General features: G+C 40.9%; 1 protein-coding gene across 1 annotated transcript in view; it reads right to left on the reverse strand.

The window, feature by feature from the left end:
* Positions 1 to 21696, reverse strand: part of EXD1 (exonuclease 3'-5' domain containing 1) — a 34703-nt gene that overhangs the window by 3011 nt on the left and 9996 nt on the right. The window contains exons 6-11 of the mRNA XM_076004261.1: positions 18614 to 18672; positions 14163 to 14249; positions 7029 to 7133; positions 6875 to 6955; positions 4163 to 4306; positions 2125 to 2316 (exon numbers count right to left, since the gene is read on the reverse strand). Of these exons, the coding sequence (XP_075860376.1) occupies positions 2125 to 2316; positions 4163 to 4306; positions 6875 to 6955; positions 7029 to 7133; positions 14163 to 14249; positions 18614 to 18672 (668 nt within the window). The remainder of the gene's footprint in view (positions 1 to 2124; positions 2317 to 4162; positions 4307 to 6874; positions 6956 to 7028; positions 7134 to 14162; positions 14250 to 18613; positions 18673 to 21696) is intronic.

Consider the following 21696-nt stretch of genomic DNA (forward strand, 5'->3'; position numbering starts at 1 on the left):
GCCTAGCTCACAGTAACTTCAAACTCCTGGGATCAAGCAATCCTGCTGCCTCAGCCTCCTGAGTAGCTGCGACTACAGGCATGCGCCACTATGCCTGGCTAAGTTTTTCCATATATTTTTAGTTGTCTAGCTAATTTCTTTTTTTTTTTTTTTTTGAGACAGTCTCACTTTGCTGTCGAGGCTAGAGCAAGTGCCATGGTGTCAGCCTAGTTCACAGCAACCTCAAACTCCTGGGCTCAAGCAATCCTACTGCCTCAGCCTCCTGAGTAGCTGGGACTATAGGCATTTGCCACCATGTCTGGCTAATAGGCTGGTTTCAAACTTCCAACCTCGAGCAATCCGCCCACCTCAGCCTCCCAGAGTGCTAGGATTATAGGCGTGAGACACCGCGCCCAGCCCATGATAACTCTTTCTAAAAATCATTTTATACAAATGGTAACATACTATTACCATTTTTACTATATACCATTATATATTCTTCTGTATCTTGATTTAAAAAAAAACTGCCTTGGAGATGTTTCCATATTGGCATTTCTAACCATGGAGTGTGTGTGTATGTGTGTGTTTGTGTGTGTGTGTGTAATAGCTTATTTTTAGTTGCTCAGCTAATTTTTTTCCTGTTTTTAGTGGAGACAGGGTCTTGCTCTTACTCAGGCTAATCTCAAACTCCTGACCTCAAGTGATTCTCCCACCTCAGCCTCCCAGAGTGCTAGGATTATAGGCGTGAGCCACTGTATCTAGCCAAATATGATTTTTAAAAGTTCAGTATTTATGAGATAATCATAAGACTTTCTTGGCTCTTATAGAGCCAAGAAAGAGAATGGCTCTTGGAGAATTTTCTAATGTTTAACCATGCTTGCAACCAGAATCCAGTAACACATTAATAAAAAATAACACATCTAAGTCGGGTACATATGAAAAATGCTAGTATTTTATTTAGAATTTTGTATCTATTTTCATAACTGTGAATGGTTTATAGCAGCAACTGGAAAACTTTTTCTGTAAAGGGTCAAATAGTAAATATTTTGGCTTTATGAACTACAGATGAACTCAGTCTTATATTCTTTTTCTCCTTCTCCTTCTTCTTTTTTCTGTTTTTTTTTTTTTTAGAGACAGGGTCTCACTCTGCCACCCAGGCTGGAATACAGTGACATAATCATAGCTCACTGTAACCTTGATCTCTTGGAGTCAAATGATCCTCTTACCTCAGCCTCCCAAGCAGGTAGGATTGCAGACATCCCACCTCACCCAGCTAATTTTTTTTTTAATAGATGGCGGGTGACACCTCATGTTGCCCAGGCTGGTCGCGAACTCCTGGCCTCAAGCAATCCTCCTACCTCAGCCTCCCAAAGTGCTGAGATTATATGTATGAGCCACCTCACCCTGACTACTACTTCTTTTTTTTTTTTTTATATAATTTTTTAAAACTGTGAAAACTGTTCTTAGCTCATGAGTTGTACAAATATAGGCCATGGGCCAGATATGGCCAGTGGGAAACAGTTTGCCAATTCCTAGTCTATAATTTTCTTATATTACTCTGGCTGCAGAAAAGAACCAATGAAATATTAAGTTTACCCATTCTTTTTTTTTTTTTTTTTTTTTGAGACAGAGTCTCACTTTCTTGCCTAGGCTAGAGTGAGTGCCGTGGCATCAGCCTAGCTCACAGCAACCTCAAACTCCTGGGCTCAAGTGATCCTCCTGCCTCAGCCTCCCGAGTAGCTGGGACTACAGGCACAAGCCACCATGCCCGGCTGATTTTTATATATATATATATTAGTTGGCCAATTAATTTCTTTCTATTTTTATGGTAGAGACGGGGTCTCGCTCAGGCTGGTTTTGAACTCCTGACCTTGAGCAATCCGCCCGCCTCGGCCTCCCAGAGTGCTAGGAGTTTACCCATTCTTTGACAGAAGTATTTCTTGGAAACATAACTTAATATTGTGACAAGGTGCTCAAGGGAATGGATCAAGCCCAAGCTGTAGCCCCGTGAAAAATATTTATCACCAAGTCTGTCCCACAAAAGTTGCTGCAGCTATGAAGAAAGGGTATCACTATGCCCGTTCTCCACGAGGAAGGAGGCAGAAAGGAAGTCCTGAAGACACACCCACAAAGAGCTACACCTACCTCTATGCTTCCAAGCCGGTCGGCAGACCCTTCTCGATAGGTATTTAGGTACCCATCCACCAGGGTGGTTAGGTCAGACATCATCTCATCCAGGAGTACCAAGCGAAGGGGTAGCAGATAGGTAGCTTCCAGAGCCAACATTTTCAGTAAAGAGGGTAACAGGGGTCGTGTGAACCATACTTCTGGATTTTCCTAGAGACAAGAAAATAATTCTCTGAATAGTAGGCAAGACTTTAAAGAGAATAACTGTCTAAGGGTTGCTTAATTTAAAACACCGTCATTTTCTTCTATCATTACCTTCTACTTTCATACTATCAATAGTCTTAAGAGCATGCAAGTGTGCAAACACACACACCACACACAAACACGCCTAAGGGGAGAGGTAGGTCAATCAATCAGGGCTTCTCATTCAAAGCTGGAGGCAACAGACTTCATTATATGAACAAAATTGTAGTCAATATAGTCAAGGATATTAGGAGCTAATTTTTTTTGGAGAAATAAATGGGATAATTTTGGTTTCATTGCCTTAAACCAAATTACCACAAAATTTCCCCCTTGTCAAAAATTTAAAATTTATTTCAGGGTACCTTTGTTTGTTTGTTTTTTGAGACAAGGTCTCACTCTGTTGTCTGAGCTAGGGCACAGTGACATCAGTCTAGCTTGCTGCAACCTTAAACTCCTGGGCTCAAATGATCCTCCTTCTTTAGCCTCCATAGTAGCTGGAACTACAGGCATGCACTATCACGCCCAGCCAATTTTTCTATTTTTTTGTAGAGACAACATCTCATTACTCCTGGCCTCAAGTGATCTTCCCACCTTGGCCTCCCAAACTGCTGGATTATAGGCCTAAGCCATTGTACCTGGCCCAAAGTCTTTTTTTTTTTTTTTGGAGACATAGTCTCACTTTGTTGGCCAGGCTAGAGTGAGTGCCCTGGCGTCAGCCTAGCTCACAGCAACCTCAAACTCCTGGGCTCAAGCGATCCTTCTGCCTCAGCCTCCCGAGTAGCTGGGACTACAGGCATGTGCCACCATGCCCGGCTAATTTTTTCTACATATGTTAATTGGCCAATTAATTTCTTTCTATTTATAGTAGAGACAGGGTCTCACTCTTGCTCAGGCTAGTTTTGAACTCCTGATCTCGAGCAATCCACCTGCCTCGGCCTCCCAGAGTGCTAGGATTACAGGTGTGAGCCACCATGCCCGGCCCCAAAGTACTTTTAATTGATAACCAACAAATCTGGATCCTGGCTTTTATCCACTTGAGACCACAAACAGTTCTCATTTGGCACAACTAACATTTTAGGCAATGCTTGTAATTATATGGCAGCTGTCATTTCTCTATAAAATAGGCTGATGATCCTGTTCAGAAAACACTTGAAGGCCGGGCGCTGTGGCTCACGCCTGTAATCCTAGCTCTTGGGAGGCCGAGGCGGGCGGATTGCTCAAGGTCAGGAGTTCGAAACCAGCCTGAGCAAGAGCGAGACCCCGTCTCTACTATAAATAGAAAGAAATTAATTGGCCAACTGATATATATATAAAAAATTAGCCGGGCATAGTGGCGCATGCCTGTAGTCCCAGCTACTCGGGAGGCTGAGGCAGAAGGATCACTGGAGCCCAGGAGTTTGAGGTTGCTGTGAGCTAGGCTGACGCCACGGCACTCACTCTAGCCTGGACAACAAAGCGAGACTCTGTCTCAAAAAAAAAAAAAAAAGAAAACACTTGAAAAAATTAATATCCGCCGGGCATGGTGGCTCACATCTGTAATCCTAGCATTCGTGGGAGGATTGCTTGAGCTCAGAAGTTCGAGACCAGCCTCAGCAGGAGTGAGACCCCGTTTCTACAAAAAATAGAAAAATTAGTTGGGTGTGGTGGTGCATGCATGTAGTTCTAGCTACTTGGGGACAGGAGGATGGCTTAAGCCCAAGACTCTGAGGTTGTGAGCTAGGCTGACAACATGGCATTCTACTCAGGGCAATAGAGTGAGACTCTGTCTCAAGAAAAAAAATTAATATCATATGGAACATCCTTTAATACTTACCTTAATTAGTTTTTGTCTCTCCTCTAGAAAGGAGAGATATTTAGGGGCTACTTTAAGGTGTCTGATTAAACTCTCCTGCAAAGTACTGATGCAGTTTGGAAGAAAGCCACCTGTTTCCATGGAAAATTGAAGGACATCTGCTACCTGTGGTATTAAAAAAAGATAAACATAACAGTTGAATATATATAGAAATCTATCTCATGGCAGAAATATATTTAGAGACAATTCTTTTTTTTTTGAGATAGAGTCTCACTTTGATGCCCAGGCTAGAGTGAGTGCCCTGGCGTCAGCCTAGCTCACAGCAACCTCAAACTCCTGGGCTCAAGCGATCCTGCTGCCTCAGCCTCCGGAGTAGCTGGGATTACAGGCATGCGTCACCATGCCCAGCTAATTTTTTCTCTATATATTAGTTGGCCAATTAATTTCTTTCTATTTATAGTAGAGACAGGGTCTCGCTCTTGCTCAGGCTGGTTTCGAACTCCTGACCTCAATCAATCCGCCTGCCTCAGCCTCCCAGAGTGTTAAGATTACAGGCGTGAGCTACCACGCCCAGCCTTTTTTTTTTTTTTTTTTTTTTTTGAGAGAGAGTCTCACTTTGTTGCCTGGGCTAGAGTGCATGGTGTCAGCCTAGCTCACAGCAACCTCAAAGTCCTGGGCTCCAGCAATCCTTCTGCCTTAGCCTCCCGAGTAGTTGGGACTACAGGCATGCGCCACCATGCCCGGCTCATTTTTTCTATATATTTTTAGTTGGCCAATTAATTTCTTTCTATTTTTAGTAGAGACAGGGTCTCACTCTTGCTCAGGCTGGTTTCAAACTCCTGACCTTGAGCGATCCTCCCGCCTTGGCTTCCCAGAGTGCTAGGATTACAGGCGTTGAGCCACCTCGCTTGGCCTAGAGACAATTCTTTAAATATAATTTTCCCCAAGGATCCACATGATAGACAATGTCAATAGGAAATTTAAAGTTGTTCAGTCAACTTATTCTAAAAAATGTTTCTAAAAAAGGAAAAAAATAATACAACTTTAATAGATCATTGTCTACTTTCTTTTCTACTTCTTTTATTTGCTAGCTTTAATAGTCATTTATTACTCTTTGGTGCTTCTGGTTAATAGGAAAGGAAGATAAAATTCAAGAATTATTTTTATTACCTATTAGCAACTTTGATAAAGTTTTGGTAAGGAAAGCTAATAAAATTAAAAATTTCAATAATTATTTGTGTACGGCAGGCTAAATAATGGCCCCCAAAGATATACTAATCCCTGGAACTTGTGAATGTTATCATCCATGGCAAAAGGGACTTTGCAGCTGTCACTAAGCTAAGGATCTTGAGATAAGGAGTTTATCCTGAATTATCTAGGTAGGGCCTAAATGTCATTATAAGTGTTCTTTTAAGAGAGAGGCAGAGGTAGATTTTACTATAACCAGAGAAGAAAGTGATGTGATGATGGAAGCGAAAATTAGAGTGATGCACTTTGAAAATGGAGGAAGAGGCCACAGTGAAGGAATATAAGTGGCTATTAGAAACTGAAAAAGCCCAGGAAATGATCTCTCTCTCTTCAGAGCCTCTAGAAGAAACCAGTCCTGCTGACACCTTGACTTTAGCCCAGTGAAAGTGGTTTGAGACTTCTGACCTCCAAAACAGTATTAGGCCACTAAATTTGTGGTGATTTGTTACAGCAGAATAGGAAACTAATATAGTATGTTAAAGAAAAACAAATTGGTCAAATTCTGATTTCCTGTTTCTTAGACAATGAAAATCTGAAAAGAAAAACATGGAAAGATGTGCCACAGTCCTCATTAGACAATAGATTTAATCAAGAAGCCTATCGACCTCAACAAAAAATGAGCAATTCTCTTACATTTTGGAGAAAGCATACAAGCAATCTCTATATAACGAAAGATCCTGAAATAAGACACAAAGGAACATGTAAACAAGAGAAATGTCAAAGTCTATGAGTAGATAAACAAAGAGCAAAAGTGAACCACATATAGTAACACAAAAGTGGATTTTAGGAATTGCTGCTCAAAAATAATTGGCTAATTCATTCATTTCCTCTAAAAGCTGTAGGCTATGTATTCAAGATATTCCTTTCACTGGCATAAACCTAGAAGAACTTAAAGAAAACATAAGGAGAACTAATAGTTTTACTGCTCTCACAGCCAAACCAGAAACCCAGATCAGCTCTAAGGGTTACTAGAGTCTAGGGATTTCTCATTTCTCTAAGGTCCCTTAGATGAGAGACAAATCACATCTCTTCAGGCTGTTTTAGGTCAGAAAAGGTTTTTGGGGGACATATCCAGAACAACCTGTACCCCTGAGCTAAAAGCCAACTTGTCTTAATTGATACATATGAAGTAAAGGCAGAGAGATGTGATTATTCATCTTACACCAAAATCTCCCATGTCAGACTTCTGAATGATCCTAAAATTGCTTGAGTTTCTGAATGCTATGAACACCCTGCTTCTTATTTGACAAATTATGGAGCAAAATGAAGAAAACGTATTCCTTAATAATTTTAAGTAACTGTCCTACAGTGCTTTTATAATATATGAATGTTCTCACATATCATATTATACAAACATCTTACATAAGAATTGGGCAGGAATGGGGCACCAAACAAAAAGGAGACTTTTAATCACTCATCAGACGAGGCCTATTTTGTACAGGAGCTATGTGTACTGGTTTGAATCCAGCATTTCCCGTCACGTACCTGTGTGTCAAAGACATTATTCAGCAAAATTCCATATTGGTGAGAGAGGCAATCGGAAAGCCAACGACAATCATGAATAACCTAAGGAATCAGGAGACAGTAATTAGAACCTGGCTGATAATCTTACTGGGGAGAAATCAGCTTATAAACTTACCTTCAAAATTCTCTTATCTTCTAATATCATCTGAAGTCCATTGTTGAAAGCACGACTTCCCAGAAGGAAAATGTCAAATAAGTAAACTCGGCTATTTGTAGCCACCTACAATAAACCATCCAGACATACATATTATAGGATAAGGAAGAACTGTGTTAAGGGATTTGGGAATCAAGAATAAAAGACATGCAATAAAATATTTAACATCTGGCCGGGTGTGGTGGCTCACGCCTGTAATCCTAGCACTCTGGGAGGCCAAGGCAGGAGGATGGCTCAAGCTCAGGAGTTCGAAACCAGCCTGAGCAAGAGCGAGACCCTGTCTCTACTAAAAATAAAAAATAGAAAGAAATTAATTGGCCAACTAAAAATATATAGAAAAAATTAGGCAGGCATGGTGGCGCATGCTTGTAGTCCCAGCTACTGGGGAGGCTGAGGCAGGAGGATCACTTGAGCTCAGGAGTTTGAGGTTGCTGTGAGCTAGGCTGAAGCCAGGGCACTCTAGCCCAGGCAACAGAGACTCTGTCTCAAAAAAAAAAAAAAAAAAAATTAACATCTTCACATTTAAGTAAATAATAGGCACTCAATGATTCTTAGGGGAAAAAGGTTTAAAATAATCTTAAGTAAAAAAAAAAAGACAATCACTGTGATTTTCAAAAGGAAAGGATAAGCTGATGACTTAGACTTTCACTTTTTACAGTCTGAACTTTACTGTTTTACCAATTTCACTGATAGCATTCTAATTGTGATACTGTGAGATATATATTTGGTATTCCCCACCCCCTCAGTTTCCTGTCCTAAAGCTCCTAAAACCTTTGGAATCATGGAAATGATAAAAGTGTCTTTTGTATGCTGATGAGATGGATGGTGACTGGGGGCACCTAGATAGCTTCAGGATGAACTGTTGGTCACAGGAAAAACCCCCAGCAAGATTAGAGGGTTGAGGTTGACTCATCCCTACTCCCCAAATTCCAGGGAAGGGAAAAGGCTGAAGGTCAAGCTTATCCCTACTGGCTAAAGATGTAATCAATCATGCCTACATAAGGAAGCTTCCATAAAACCTCCAAAGGACTGAGTTCAGAGGGCTTCTGGATAGCTGAGCATGTGGAGGTTCCTGGAGGGTGGTATGCCTCTTCTCCCATACCTCACCCTATGCAGCTCTTCCATCTGGCAGTTAATAATCCATATCCTTTGTAATAGTCTTTATAATAAGAAGTGGGTAAATGTAAGTAAAGTGTTTTCCTGGGTTAGGCAAGCTACTCTAGCAAATTAAATCAATGAGAGGAGGGGGTCATGGGAACCCCAATTTATATGCTGGTTGGTCAGAAACATTGGCAATTGGCAGGGCTCAGTGGCTCACACCTGTAATCCTAGCACTCTGGGAGGCCAAGGCGGGAGGATCACTTGAGCTGAGGAGTTTGAGACCAGCCTGAGCAAGACCAAGATCCCATCTCTACTAAAAATAGAAAAATTAGCTGAGTGTGGTGGCGCGCACCTGTAATCACAGCTACCTCAGAGACTGAGGCAGCATGACGCCATGGCAATCTAGCTCAAGTGACAGAGTGAAACTGTCTCAGAAAAAAGAAAAAAAGAAACATTGCCATCTGAAGTAGGGGGCAGTCTTATAAGACTGAGCACTCAATCTGTGGGGTCTGACACTATCTCTAGGTAAATAGTGTCAGAATTGAATTGAATTAGAGGACACTAAGCTAATACACAGCAGAATTGAATGTTTGGTGTGACGGGATACAATCTCCACACATCTGGGGTCAGAATTTGTCTGTGTTGAGTAAACAGTAGAGACTAGGGAAAAAAAAATTTTACCCCCGTATCTTTAACTCTAACTCTCCAGGGATCACTGGTTTAAGTAAATGAACAGGTTGGTGCGGTGGCTGACGCCTGTAATCCTAGCACTCTAGGAGGCTGAGGCGGGCGGATTGCTAGAGGTCAGGAGTTCAAGACCAGCTTGAGCAAGAGCAAGACCCCTGTCTCTACTATAAATAGAAAGAAATTAATTGGCCAACTAATATATATATGTAGAAAAAATTAGCCGGGCATGGTGGCACATGCCTGTAGTCCAGCTACTTGGGAGACTGAGGCAGCAGGATTGATTGAGCCCAGGAGTTTGAAGTTGATGTGAGCTAGGCTGACACCATGGCACCTCACTCTAGCCTAGGCAACAAAGCAAGACTCTGTCTCAAAAAATAATAAATAAATAAAGTAAATGAACAGCATTCCATTGTTATTAACATGAAATGCTACCTCTCTGAGTTCCAAAATATGCATGATTGTGTTAGGTGTTACATAAAATTACACATAAGGGGAGATCTCTGCCTTCTAGAGGTTTAAAACAGGCAACAAATACAATGGCACAAACATTTGGATGTGAAATATTCAACAGTATTTTATAGATCAATTTTATATAAGAATTCTAGTTTCTAATCACAGAAATCACAAAAGCAGCATAGCTGGATGATCTACTAAGATAGAGAATGAAGGCAAAAAAGATCCAAATGGATCTAAAAAGCCAGCCATGTGAAGTCTGATGTTACTTTAGAAGCTGAACTATTGTTACAGCTACAATTGCCAGACTTAGCTGACATCTAGTCTCAGAACCTTCATATGTTATGCTAGAATTTGACAACTAAGAGTGAATCCCTGCTTTTTTCCTCTGCTTCTTCTTCTTCTTCTTTTTTTTTTTTTTTAGACAGAGTCTCACTCTATTGTTGCCCAGGCTAGAGTGAGTGCCGTGGCGTCAGCCTAGCTCACAGCAACCTCAATTTCCTGGGCTCAAGCAATTCTCCTGCCTCAGCCTCCCAAGTAGCTGGGACTACAGGCATGCACTACGATGCCCGGCTAATTTTCCATATATATATTAGTTGGCCAATTAATTTCTTTCTATTTATAGTAGAGACGGGGTCTCGGTGTTGCTCAGGCTGGTTTTGAACTCCTGACCTCAAGCAATCAGCCCGCCTCGGCCTCCCAGAGTGCTAGGATTACAGGCGTCAGCCACCACGCCCAGCCTTTCTCTGCTTCTTTTTTTTTTTTTTATTGTTTTTTTAAAATATTTTTTCAATTTTCTTTTTGTAATAAAAGTTCACAAACTTGATATCTCTGCTTCTTTAATTATAAAAATTGAATAGACACATTATAAATGTTTGGAAAATAATTCTCTACTGGACTGCAAACTCTGTGGTAGAAGAGATTATGTAGGGTTCACCATTAACACCACTATTTAACAACTGCAACAGAGCTGAACAAATAGATGGCTGTTATCCATTTCTTCAGTGAATCAATGTATGCCATACATATACAAAAACTGTATAAGGCTTTAACAACATGCAAACAGGCCAGGCACGGTGGCTCACGCCTATGATCCTAGCATTTGATCCGAGGCAGGCGGATCACTCAAGGCCAGGAGTTCAAAACCAGCCTGAGCACGAGCAAGACCCCGTCTCTACTAAATAAAATAGAAAGAAATTAATTGGCCAACTAAAAATATACAGAAAAAATTAGCCGGGCATGGTGGCACATGCCTGTAATCCCAGCTACTTGGGAGGCTGAGGCAGAAGGATCACTTGAGGCCAGGAGTTGGAAGTTGCTATGAGCTAGGCTGATGCCACCACACTCTAGCCAGGGCAACAGAGTGACACTATGTCTCAAAAAAATAAATAAATACATGCATAAACAACATGCAAATTTATGACCTACTTTGTCACTCATAAACTTTCAAACATTTTTCCATATTTCTCTCATCATCAATTTTTTTTTTTTTTGAGACAGAGTCTCGCTTTGTTGCCTAGGCTAGAGTGAGTGCCATGGCATCAGCCTAGCTCACAGCAACCTCAATCTCCTGGCTCAAGCAATCCTTCTGCCTCAGCCTCCCGAGTAGCTGGGACTACAGGCATGCGCCACCATGCCCAGCTAATTTTTTTTATATATATATTAGTTGGCCAATTAATTTCTTTCTATTTTTATAGTAGAGACGGGGTCTCGCTCTTGTTCAGGCTGGTTTCGAACTCCTGACCTCGAGCAATCCGCCCGCCTCGGCCTCCCAGAGAGCTAGGATTATAGGCGTGAGCCACCACGCCCAGCCTCATCATCAATTTTTGACAGTTGTATAAGATCTATCAAATGTACCATAACATCTATCATTAGCTATTTAAAATCATGCCCAGAGAAGTAGGTTCTTGCATATGTATTTTTCTTCATATTTTCAATTATTTATAATAGATTCCTAAAAGTGGCCCTGAGAAGTGGGCAAAAGGATATAAAAAACTGCATGACTCTTAACAAATATTTGCCACCTACATCTTTTTTTGTGGTTTTTTTTTTTTTTGAGACAGAGTCTCACTTTGTTGCCCAGGCTAGAGTGAGTGCCGTGGCGTCAGCCTAGCTCACAGCAACCTCAAACTCCTGGGCTCAAGCGATCCTCCTGCCTCAGCCTCCCGAGTAGCTCGGACTACAGGCGCTCCCCCCATGCCCAGCTAATTTTTTATTTTCAGTAGAGATGGGGTGTCACTTTTGCTTAGGCTGGTCTCAAACTCCTGAGCTCAAGTGAGAGTGCTAGGATTATAGGCATGAGCCACTTCACCCAGCCAATCCTGCCTTAAAAAAAAAAAAAGTAGTGGGATTTTTCTTTCCTCATAAAATATTTACCATTATTTGTGGGGGTTGAAACACACAAGCCCAAGGACCTAGATGGGGAAAATGTGCCCATTAATTTGCTTCCAGTCACAAAGAAGACAGCTATAACCAACTGGATGTCCCCTATGGTACCTAGAAAAACAAATTAGGAAATAACTCAGGACTGCCCACACCTGCATTACCGGAAAGTATATGCTTTTGTTTTAGTAGACAGAAATTTTGGTTTGTTTTAAGTTATTTGTGGCTGGGAATGGTGGCTCACAGCTGTAGTCCTAGCACTTTGGGAGACTGAGGCAGGAGGACTGCTTGAGGCCAGGAGTTCAAGACCAGCCTGGGCCACATAGCAAGACCCTGTCTCTAAAAAAAAAATAGAAAAATTAGCCGGGCATGGTGGCACATGCCTTTAGTTCCAGCTACTAGGAAGGCTGAGGCAAGAGGATTGCTTCAGCCCAGGAGTTTGATGTTGCAGTGAGCTTTGATGATGCCACTGTACTCTAGCCTGGGCAACTGAGCAAGACCCTGTCTCAAAAAAAAAAGTTATTTGTGATTGTACTACTAACTCAAATCTAGCCATCTAAAAACTAAGGATTATCAAGTAAGTACACAGAACAAGAGAGAGGCAATTTAATCCTTGAGCAAAACTAGACTCAAACACCTCCATTCCTTTCCCTTGGAGAAGGTAAACATTCCAGAGGGGGGAGTTTAAGAGGACAGACTGCCAACTCTAATAGAAAATAGTCTCTCAGAGAGTGGCAGTAGATCCTGAGTCAAACCATAGAAGACACTGACTGAGGATTCAGTGTGTTCTCTTGACCACCCTTAAATACCGATGTGGCTCAGATAGATCCAAAAGTGGCTACCCATCCCCTCTAGCTATTTGAGGCTCACCACAAACTTCTTTGGCTATCTATAATGGGGATCGTCACGTAATATCTCCCAGGTTCAGAAAAACAAAAATGATGTGATAGAAATTTGTTGTGGAAAGCTACCACCCTAGAAGAAGAGAGAAAAAACTCTTCATATATCTAAGGTGATAGAACAAAGGTGGGAAAGAAGACCTCAATCAGAGCCTGTGAGACAGCAATGATGGTGAAAAAGTGAATCTTTTCTTTCTTGTGAAAAGAATAAATTAAGTACTAGAAGGAATAACATTCCAAACAAGTTATAGAACAATGACACTGAGTTGACAAAAAGAAGACAATTAAGAATAAATCTGAGCCGGGTGATGTGGCTCACGCCTGTAATCCTAGCACTCTGGGAGGCAGAGGCGGGCGGATTGCTCGAAGTCAGGAGTTCAAAACAAGCCTGAGCAAGAGCAAGACCCCGTCTCTACTATAAATAGAAAGAAATTAATTGGCCAACTAACATATGTAGAAAAAATTAGCTGGGCATGGTGCATGCCTGTAGTCCCAGCTACTGGGGAGGCTGAGGCAGAAGGAATGCTTGAGCCCAGGAGTTTGAGGTTGCTGTGAGCTAGGCTGATGCCACGGCACTCACTCTAGCCTGGGCAACAAAGCAAGACTCTGTCTCAAATAAATAAATAAATAAATAAATAAATAAATAAATAAATAAATAAATAAATAAATAAATAAATCTGGCTGGGCCAGTTGGCTCACAGCTGTAATCCTAGCACTCTAGGAGGCTGAGGCGGGTGGATCGTTTGAGCTCAGGAGTTCAAAGACCAGCCTGAGCAAGAGTGAGACCCCATCTCTACTAAAAATAGAAACAAATTAATTGGCCAACTAAAAATATATAGAAAAAATTAGCCAGGCATGGTGGTGCATACCTGTAGTCCCAACTACTTGGGATGCTGTGGCAGGAGGATTGCTTAAGCCCAGGAGTTTGAGGTTGCTGTGAGCTAAGCTGATGCCATGGCACTCTATCCCAGGCAACAGAGTGAGACTCTGTCTCAAAAAATAAATAAATAAAATAAAATAAATCTACCAGTGAATCTATAATTTCTTTTAAAAAATTTGGTAGAGTATATTGATAGCATCAAACTGAGGATACCATTTGTTTATCAGGAAAAATTTATTTTTTATATACAAATAGTTTTTTGTTACATGGATGAAGTGTATGATGAGGAAGTCAGGGCTTTTAGTGTGCCCATCACCCAAATAGTATACATTGTATAGGATAGATAATTTTTGATCCCCCCACCCTCATCCCTCTATAATTATTTAAAAATAAAAAGTTTTCAAAAATCTGGGCTAGTGAGGTGCTCACACCTATAATCTCAGTACTTTGGGAAGCCAAGATGGCATGAATGCTTAAGGCCAAGAGTTTGACACCAGGCTGGGCAACACAGAGAGACCCCTTCTTAAAAAAAAATTAAAAATTAGCCAGGTGTGGTGGCATGCACCTGCCATCCTGGCTACTTGGGAGGTTAAGGCAGCAGGATCAGTTGGGCCCAGGAGTGCCACTGCACTCCAGTTTGGGTGGCAGAGCAAGACCCTGTGTCACAAAATAAAAAACGGAAACAACTTTTACCTGAAGCCAACACAGTTTCCCATGACGACACACATTAGCTCCTTCTGCTGCCACACTCAGTACACTCTGCTTCTTGATGTGGAACATCTAGTAAGAAAAGGAAAATGCTCCGAGGAATAAGTGTTGGCATTATAACACCATGAATAGCATAAGCAAAATGGCCAGTCATTTTAAAAAGTGGATCATATTTTTTTTTTTTTTTTTTTGAGACAGAGTCTCGCTTTGTTATCCAGGCTAGAGTGAGTGCCGTGGCGTCAGCCTGGCTCACAGCAACCTCAAACTCCTGGGCTCAAGCAATCCTCCTGCCTCAGCCTCCCACGTAGCTGGGACTACAGGCATGTGCCACCATGCCCGGCTAATTTTTTATATATATATCAGTTGGCCAATTAATTTCTTTCTATTTATAGTAGAGACGGGGTCTCACTCTTGCTCAGGCTGGTTTTGAACTCCTGACCTTGAGCAATCCGCCCGCCTCGGCCTCCCAAGAGCTAGGATTACAGGCGTGAGCCACAGCGCCCGGCCAAAAAGTGGATCATATTTTTTAAACTTACAAAATTTGACTAATCCGAAACACAGAGTCTATTCCAAATACACACATAAATCACCACTTGACAATTCTGACTCTCTTTTTAGTTTTAGCAAAAGTATTCCACAACTGGAAAATAAATCACTCATACCCCAAATGCTAATAACAGTTGAAAACTCAGGCACCTTTTGTTACCACTGATGCTTCCAAGAAAGAATTCTAATCTTTATGATGAGATTCCTCATGCAAATTTATGTCATGCCCCTAACACAGGGCAATTTATTGTATCTGAAAGGAACACATGCTATGGCTAAGTCTCACTGTGTCTACTATTCAGAATGACAGAAATAAGGACTCAATAGGTCCCTTAAAGCCTTGGATTCATTAAGTTACTTAAAACTGAAATAGTGGTACCCCAGGAATACCCTCTTGTACTTTATCTATAATCTCATCCTATTTCAAAATATTATATAATTCTAAAATCCTTAATCCATAATCCATAAAAATATCTGCATGACATAAGATTCTCCCTATTTTATAGGTAGGTAAATTACTTGAAAATAGAAGGACATAGCAATTTACATTAGCATTGTCTTCCTTTAGAGAGCATAAAGTGCTCTATATTCTGAGTATCTCTCACCAATGATGTGAAAAGGGGACTGCATTTCAGTTTCATCTGCAATCAACAATGAGAAGGCTGCAGAACTGGCAGCAAAAGCTATATTTCACTATTGATAAGAATTCCCAACTACCTCCTCAAAATTCTAGAGCAAAAGTTCTCACCTCATTTTTTATTATTGTTGTCATGGGCCCTATAAAGAATCTGTGATATATAAAGAATTCTTACAACTCACTGATAAAAACAATTATCACAACTCAACTAAAAAATGGGCAAAGGATCTAAGTAGATATTTTTCCAAAGAAGTTACACAAATTACAAGTTCATGGTAAAATGTTCATCATTATTAGCCATCAGGGAAATAGAAATCAAAACCACAATGCAATGGCTATCATCAAAATGACAGATAATAACAAGTGTTGGCAAAGATGTGGAGAAATTGGAACTCTCATACACTGCCGGTAGAAATGTAAAATAGTACAGCAGCTTTGGAAAACAGTCCGGCCATTCCTCCAAAAGTTAAACACAGAGTTACCATACAACCTAGCAATTTCACTCCTAGGTATCTAAGATAAATAAAAACATATGTTCATACAAAAACTTGTACATGAATGTTCATGGAAGCATTATTCACAATAGTCAAAAAGTAGAAACCACCCAAATGCCCATCGAGTAGTGAATGGATAAATAAAATGCAGTACATTTGTGGGGCGTGGTGGCTCACACCTGTAATCCTAGCACTCAGGGAGGCCAAGCTGGGAGGATTGCTTGAGCTCAGGAGTTCAAGACCAGCCGGAGCAAGAACAAGACCCTGTCTCTACTAAAAATAGAAAGATTAGCCAGGCATTGTGGCGTCCATTTGTAGTCTCAGCTACTGGGGAAGCTAAGGCAGGTGGATCATATGAGCCCAGGAGTTTGAGGTTGCTGACACTGGGGCACTCTACTCAGGGAAATAGAGTGAGGCTCTGTTTCAAAAAAAAAAAGTACATCCATACAATATAATATTATTTGGCAATAAAACAAAGTAAAATACTGATTCATGATACAATGTGGATGAATCTTGAAAACATTATGCTAAGTAAACAAAGTCAGTTTTGGAGACGCTTTTAAGGGAAGAAAAAAAAAAAATAAAAAATAAAAGAACAAAAAAACCCCCACACATATGTATGATCCAATTTATATGAAATGTCCTGAATAGGCAAATTTATAGAGACAGAAAGTAGATTAGTGGTTCCCAGTGGTTGAGGAGGGATTGAGAGTGATGGCTCAGATGTGTGGGGTTTCTTTCTGGGTATCAAAATGTTCTAAATTTCATTATGATGTTGGAGGTACAATTCTGTGAATATATTAAAAACCAGTGAACTATACTTTTTTTATTTTTTTGAGACAGAGTCTCGCTTTGTCTCCCAGGCTAGAGTGAGTGCCGTGGTGTCAGCCTAGCTCACAGCAACCTCAAACTCCTGGGCTCAAGCAATTCTCCTGCCTCAGCCTCCCAAGTAGCTGGGACTACAGGCATGTGCCACCATGCCGGCTGATTTTTTCTATATATATTAGTTGGCCAATTAATTTCTTTCTATTTATAGTAGAGACAGGGGTCTCGCTGTTGCTCAGGCTGGTTTCGAACTCCTGACCTCGAGCGATCCACCCGCCTCTGCCTCCCAGAGTGCTAGGATTACAGGTGTGAGCCACCGTGCCTGGCCTATACATTTTAAATAGGTAAACTGTGTGGCATATGAATTATATCTCAATAATGCTGTTTTAAAAAAAAGAATTGACGATTAACTCTCACTTTAAAAATGTATCCATAGCCAGGTGGGGTGGTTCACGCCTGTAATTCTAGCACTCTGGGAGGCCGAGGCGGGTGGATCGCTCGAGGTCAGGAGTTCGAAACCAGCCTGAGCAACAGCGAGACCCCTGTCTCTACTATAAATAGAAAGAAATTAATTGGCCAACTAATATATATAGAAAAAATCAGCCGGGCATGGTGGCACATGCCTGTAGTCCCAGATACTCAGGAGGCTGAGGCAGGAGGATGCCTTGAGCCCAGGAGTATGGTGTTGCTGTGAGCTAAGATGATCCGATGGCACTCTAGCTGGGGCAAGAGTGAGACTCTGTCTCAAAAAAAAAAAAAAAATGCATCGATGTACACATAAGCATAGGCTTGCACCTACACAGAAAGCTCAATAACTCTCCTGAAGCCCATTTGTGAACCACACTCTAGGATAAATAGATACAGCCACTTCTCAAATAAATACATGGTTATAGAAAAATTGCCTAAGTAGAGCATCCAGAGTGGTCCTTTTAAAATGTTAAGTCATACAATTTCTGACTGTTCTCTGAAACTGTCAATAGTTTGCAATCTCACTCAAGTTGAACTCAAAATCCTTATAATGTGTAAAAAGCCCTACATGATCTGCCTCTGGGCCCCTCCCCATTTTCTACCACTGTTCTTCACTGTGTTCCTGCCACACTGACCTTCCTGCTGTTCCTCCACCCAAGTCAGGAATGCTTCAGCCTCAATGTCTTAGCACTTGCTAATTCTACTTAAGGTTCTTCCTCTAGATATCCACTTTACTAGCTCCCTTCCTTCCTTCAGGTCTCTGTTTCTTTTGGATTTTTTTTTTTTTTTGAGACAGAGTCTCACTTTGTTGCTCAGGCTAGAGTGAGTGCCGTGGCGTCAGCCTGGGTCACAGCAACCTCAAACTCCTGGGCTCAAGTGATCCTACTGCCTCAGCCTCCCGAGTAGCTGGGACTATAGGCATGCGCCACCATGCCCAGCCAATTTTTTGTATATATATTTTTAGTTGATCAATTAATTTCTTTGTATTTTTAGTAGAAACGAGGTCTCGCTCAGGCTGGTTTCGAACTCTAGACCTTGAGCGATCCTGTCACATCGGCCTCCCAGAGTGCTAGGATTACAGGCGTGAGTCACCCCGTCCGGCCAGGTCTGTTTCAATGTCACCTCCTCAGAGAAGTTCTCTCTGTCCACTCCATATAAAACAGGATCTCTCTGTCACTCTATTCTGCATACCATGCTTTATTTTTCTTCATACCACTTACTGTCAGCTGAAATGCAAACATTTGTTTATTGTCTTGCATTAGAATGTAAACTCCTTGAGGACTGGAACTTTGTCTTGATTATTGTTTTACCCCAGATTTCAAAACAATGTCTGGCATATAGCAAGTACCTAAATATTTTTGTTTAATTAATAGGGAAAATATCAAAGATCTTACAATAAATTTATGAGACACAGACACAATACCTATATACAGACAATACTGGGAATGACTGAGGACAGTACTTACAGCAGCACCAAACTTCTGCTGGAACTGATCAATGACTGTGTATGTCACCTCCTCTTCCTCTACAGGAGAAGGATGGCATCAGATATATTTCTCCTCCTTTGGCAATAGAATAGCCTTCCCACTAATTTTGGCAAAATTCATATACTTCTACTCTATTACAACTCAAATGTCTAATGTTATTTTGTTACCACCTGCATCGGGCCATCACAAAGTGAACACTAATTAGCATCCTGTTTGTCAATTAAGAATAAACAAAATCCCCACCAATGATAGCCTTACAAATGGAACTTTTTGCTCATTTTCTGGGATATTCCAGGAATGCTTCCTTCCTCATAGGTGTACATCTTGAACACTTTAATACATGAACTTTTTAAAAGCATGCTCATAAAAAATAATAATAATTTAAAATAAATGAGTTCTGGAGATGGGCTAATGCCCACACTTTTGGAATTCTCTGTATCCCAACAGTTAATTATTGTTAAAAATTATGTAATTTTAAAAATTAAAGGTATAATAGAACACAGAGTTTCTCTTCATTTCCCAACTCCTAAAGCTTTAGAGTGGCACAGGACAGTTCATGTACCTCTTTCTTTTCTATCCATGCTCAGTTTTTTAGCAACTTCATTTAGTCTCAAGGCTTTAAATATCATCTATAGGCTGATTCTTGAATTTATATATCTTTCCATCTCAGAATGCTCTCCTCATTCTAGGCTTTTATAGAAACTTAAGGTGACCACAACTGAACTCCTACTCATCTCCCCAGAACTTTTCCCGCCCATAGTCTTTCCCATCTCAGTTATTTTATATTATTTTATTATGTATTTATTTATTTAGAGACAGAATCTCACTCTGTTGCCTGGGCTAGAGTGCCGTGGTGTCAGCCTAGCTCACAGGAACCTCAAACTCCTGGGCTCAAGCAATCCTCCTGTCTCAGCCTCCCGAGTAGCTGGGACTACAGGCACGCGCCACCATGCCCAGCTAATTTTTTCTATATATTTTTAGTTGTCCAGCTAATTTCTTTCTATTTTTTTTTTTTTTGAGACAGAGTCTCACTTTGTTGCCCAGGCTAGAGTGAGTGCCGTGGCGTCAGCCTGGCTCACAGCAACCTCAATCTCCAGGGCTGTGATCCTACTGCCTCAGCCTCCTGAGTAACTGGGACTACAGGCATGCGCCACCATGCCCGGCTAATTTTTTGTATATATATTTTTAGTTGGTCAATTAATTTATTTCTATTTTTGGTAGAGACGGGGTCTCGCTCAGGCTGGTTTCGAACTCCTGACCTTTAGCAATCCGCCCGCCTCGGCCTCCCAAAGTGCTAGGATTACAGGCGTGAGCCACCACGCCCGGCTCTTTCTATTTTTAGTAGAGACGGGGGTCTCCCTCTTGCTCAGGCTGGTCTTGAACTCCTGAGTTCAAATGGTCCACCCACCTCAGCCTCCCAGAGTGCTAAATGACACCACGCCCGGCCCCATCTCAGTTTAATAATGACTCTACACTTCTGGCTGCTCAGGCCAAAATCCCTGAAATCATCCTTGATTCCTTTCTATCTCTCACATCCACATCTAATTATCAGTTATCATGTGGCCTCCACCTTCAATATACATCCAGAATTCCAATACTTCTTACAAACTCTATTGCCACCACCAAGAGCTAAGCCACCCACTTGTCTTTAATTATTTCAATAGCCTCCTAACTGGTATCTATGCTTTTTTTTTTTTTTTTGAGACAGAGTCTTACTCTGTTGCCCAGGCTAGAGTGCCGTGGCATAAGCCTAGCTCACAGCAACCTCAAACTTCCAGGCTCAAGCAATCCTTCTGCCTCAGCCTCCTCAATAGCTGGGACTACAGGCACCCACCACCATGCCCGGCTAATTTTTTCTATATATTTTTAGTTGGCCAATTAATTTGTTTCTATTTTTAGTAGAGATGGGGTCTCGCTCTTGCTCAGGCTGGTTTCGAACTCCTGACCTTGAGCGATCCTCCCGCCTTGGCCTTCCAGAGTGCTAGGATTATAAGCGTTGAGACACCGCGCCCGGCCTGGTATCTATGCTCTTACCCCTGACTTCTTCTCAGTGTCTATACAGCATCTAGAGTGATCTTGTCAAAACAGAAGTCAGATCGTGTTATTCCACTGGTCGAAAGTTTCCAATGGGAAATTGTTTTCAAAAAGATCATCTGTAATAGTTTTTTTCATTTTTTTAACCCAATTACCATGCTGTGATCCGTTTATAATAGTATAAAAATGTGAAATATTTAGGGATAAATATGACAAAAGATGTGAACGACTGAGAACTATAATACACTGCTGAAGTTAAAAATGATCTAAAACAAATGGAGAGACATACCAAGTACATAGATTGAAATATTCAATTTTTTTAAATGCCAATATTCCCCAAATTTATCTATAGATTCAATGTTATTCCCATCAAAATTCTAGTGAGTTTTGTTTTGTTTCATTTTAAGAAACTTGAGTAGCTGAGTCTAAAACTTATAGAGAAATGCAAAGAACCTAGAATAGCCAATATAACTTTGAAGAAGAACAAAGTTGGATAACTAATACTATCTGATTTCAAGATTTGTCATAAATTGATGATAATAAAACAGCCTAAGGTTGTTGGTATATAGATAGAAAAGTAGATCAATATAACAGAATAGAAATTTCAAAAATAAACAGATACAGATAATTGATTTTTTTCTTTTTAGAGACAGAGTCTTGCTCTGCCACTCAGGCTGGAGTGTAATGACCAGATCATAGCTCACTGCAGCCTTAAATTCCTGGGCTCAAGTGATTCTCCCACTCAGCCTCCAGAGTAGCTAGGACTATAGATATGCACCACCAGGCCCAGCTAAGATAACTGATTTTTGACAAAGATGCAAAGGTAATTGAATGGAGAAAGTATAGTCTTTTCAACAAATAGTGGTAGAACAATTAGATTTCTTTCTTTCGTTCTTTCTTTCTTTCTTTCTTTCTTTCTTTCTTTCTTTCTTTCTTTCTTTCTTTCTCTCTCTCTCTCTCTCTCTCTCTTTCTTTCTTTCTTTCTATCTAACCTTGAATTATACCTATCATATATAAAAATTAACTCA

This window comes from Microcebus murinus, chromosome 6 (genome assembly GCF_040939455.1).
Source record: "Microcebus murinus isolate Inina chromosome 6, M.murinus_Inina_mat1.0, whole genome shotgun sequence".
Classification (NCBI taxonomy): Eukaryota; Metazoa; Chordata; class Mammalia; order Primates; family Cheirogaleidae; genus Microcebus; species Microcebus murinus.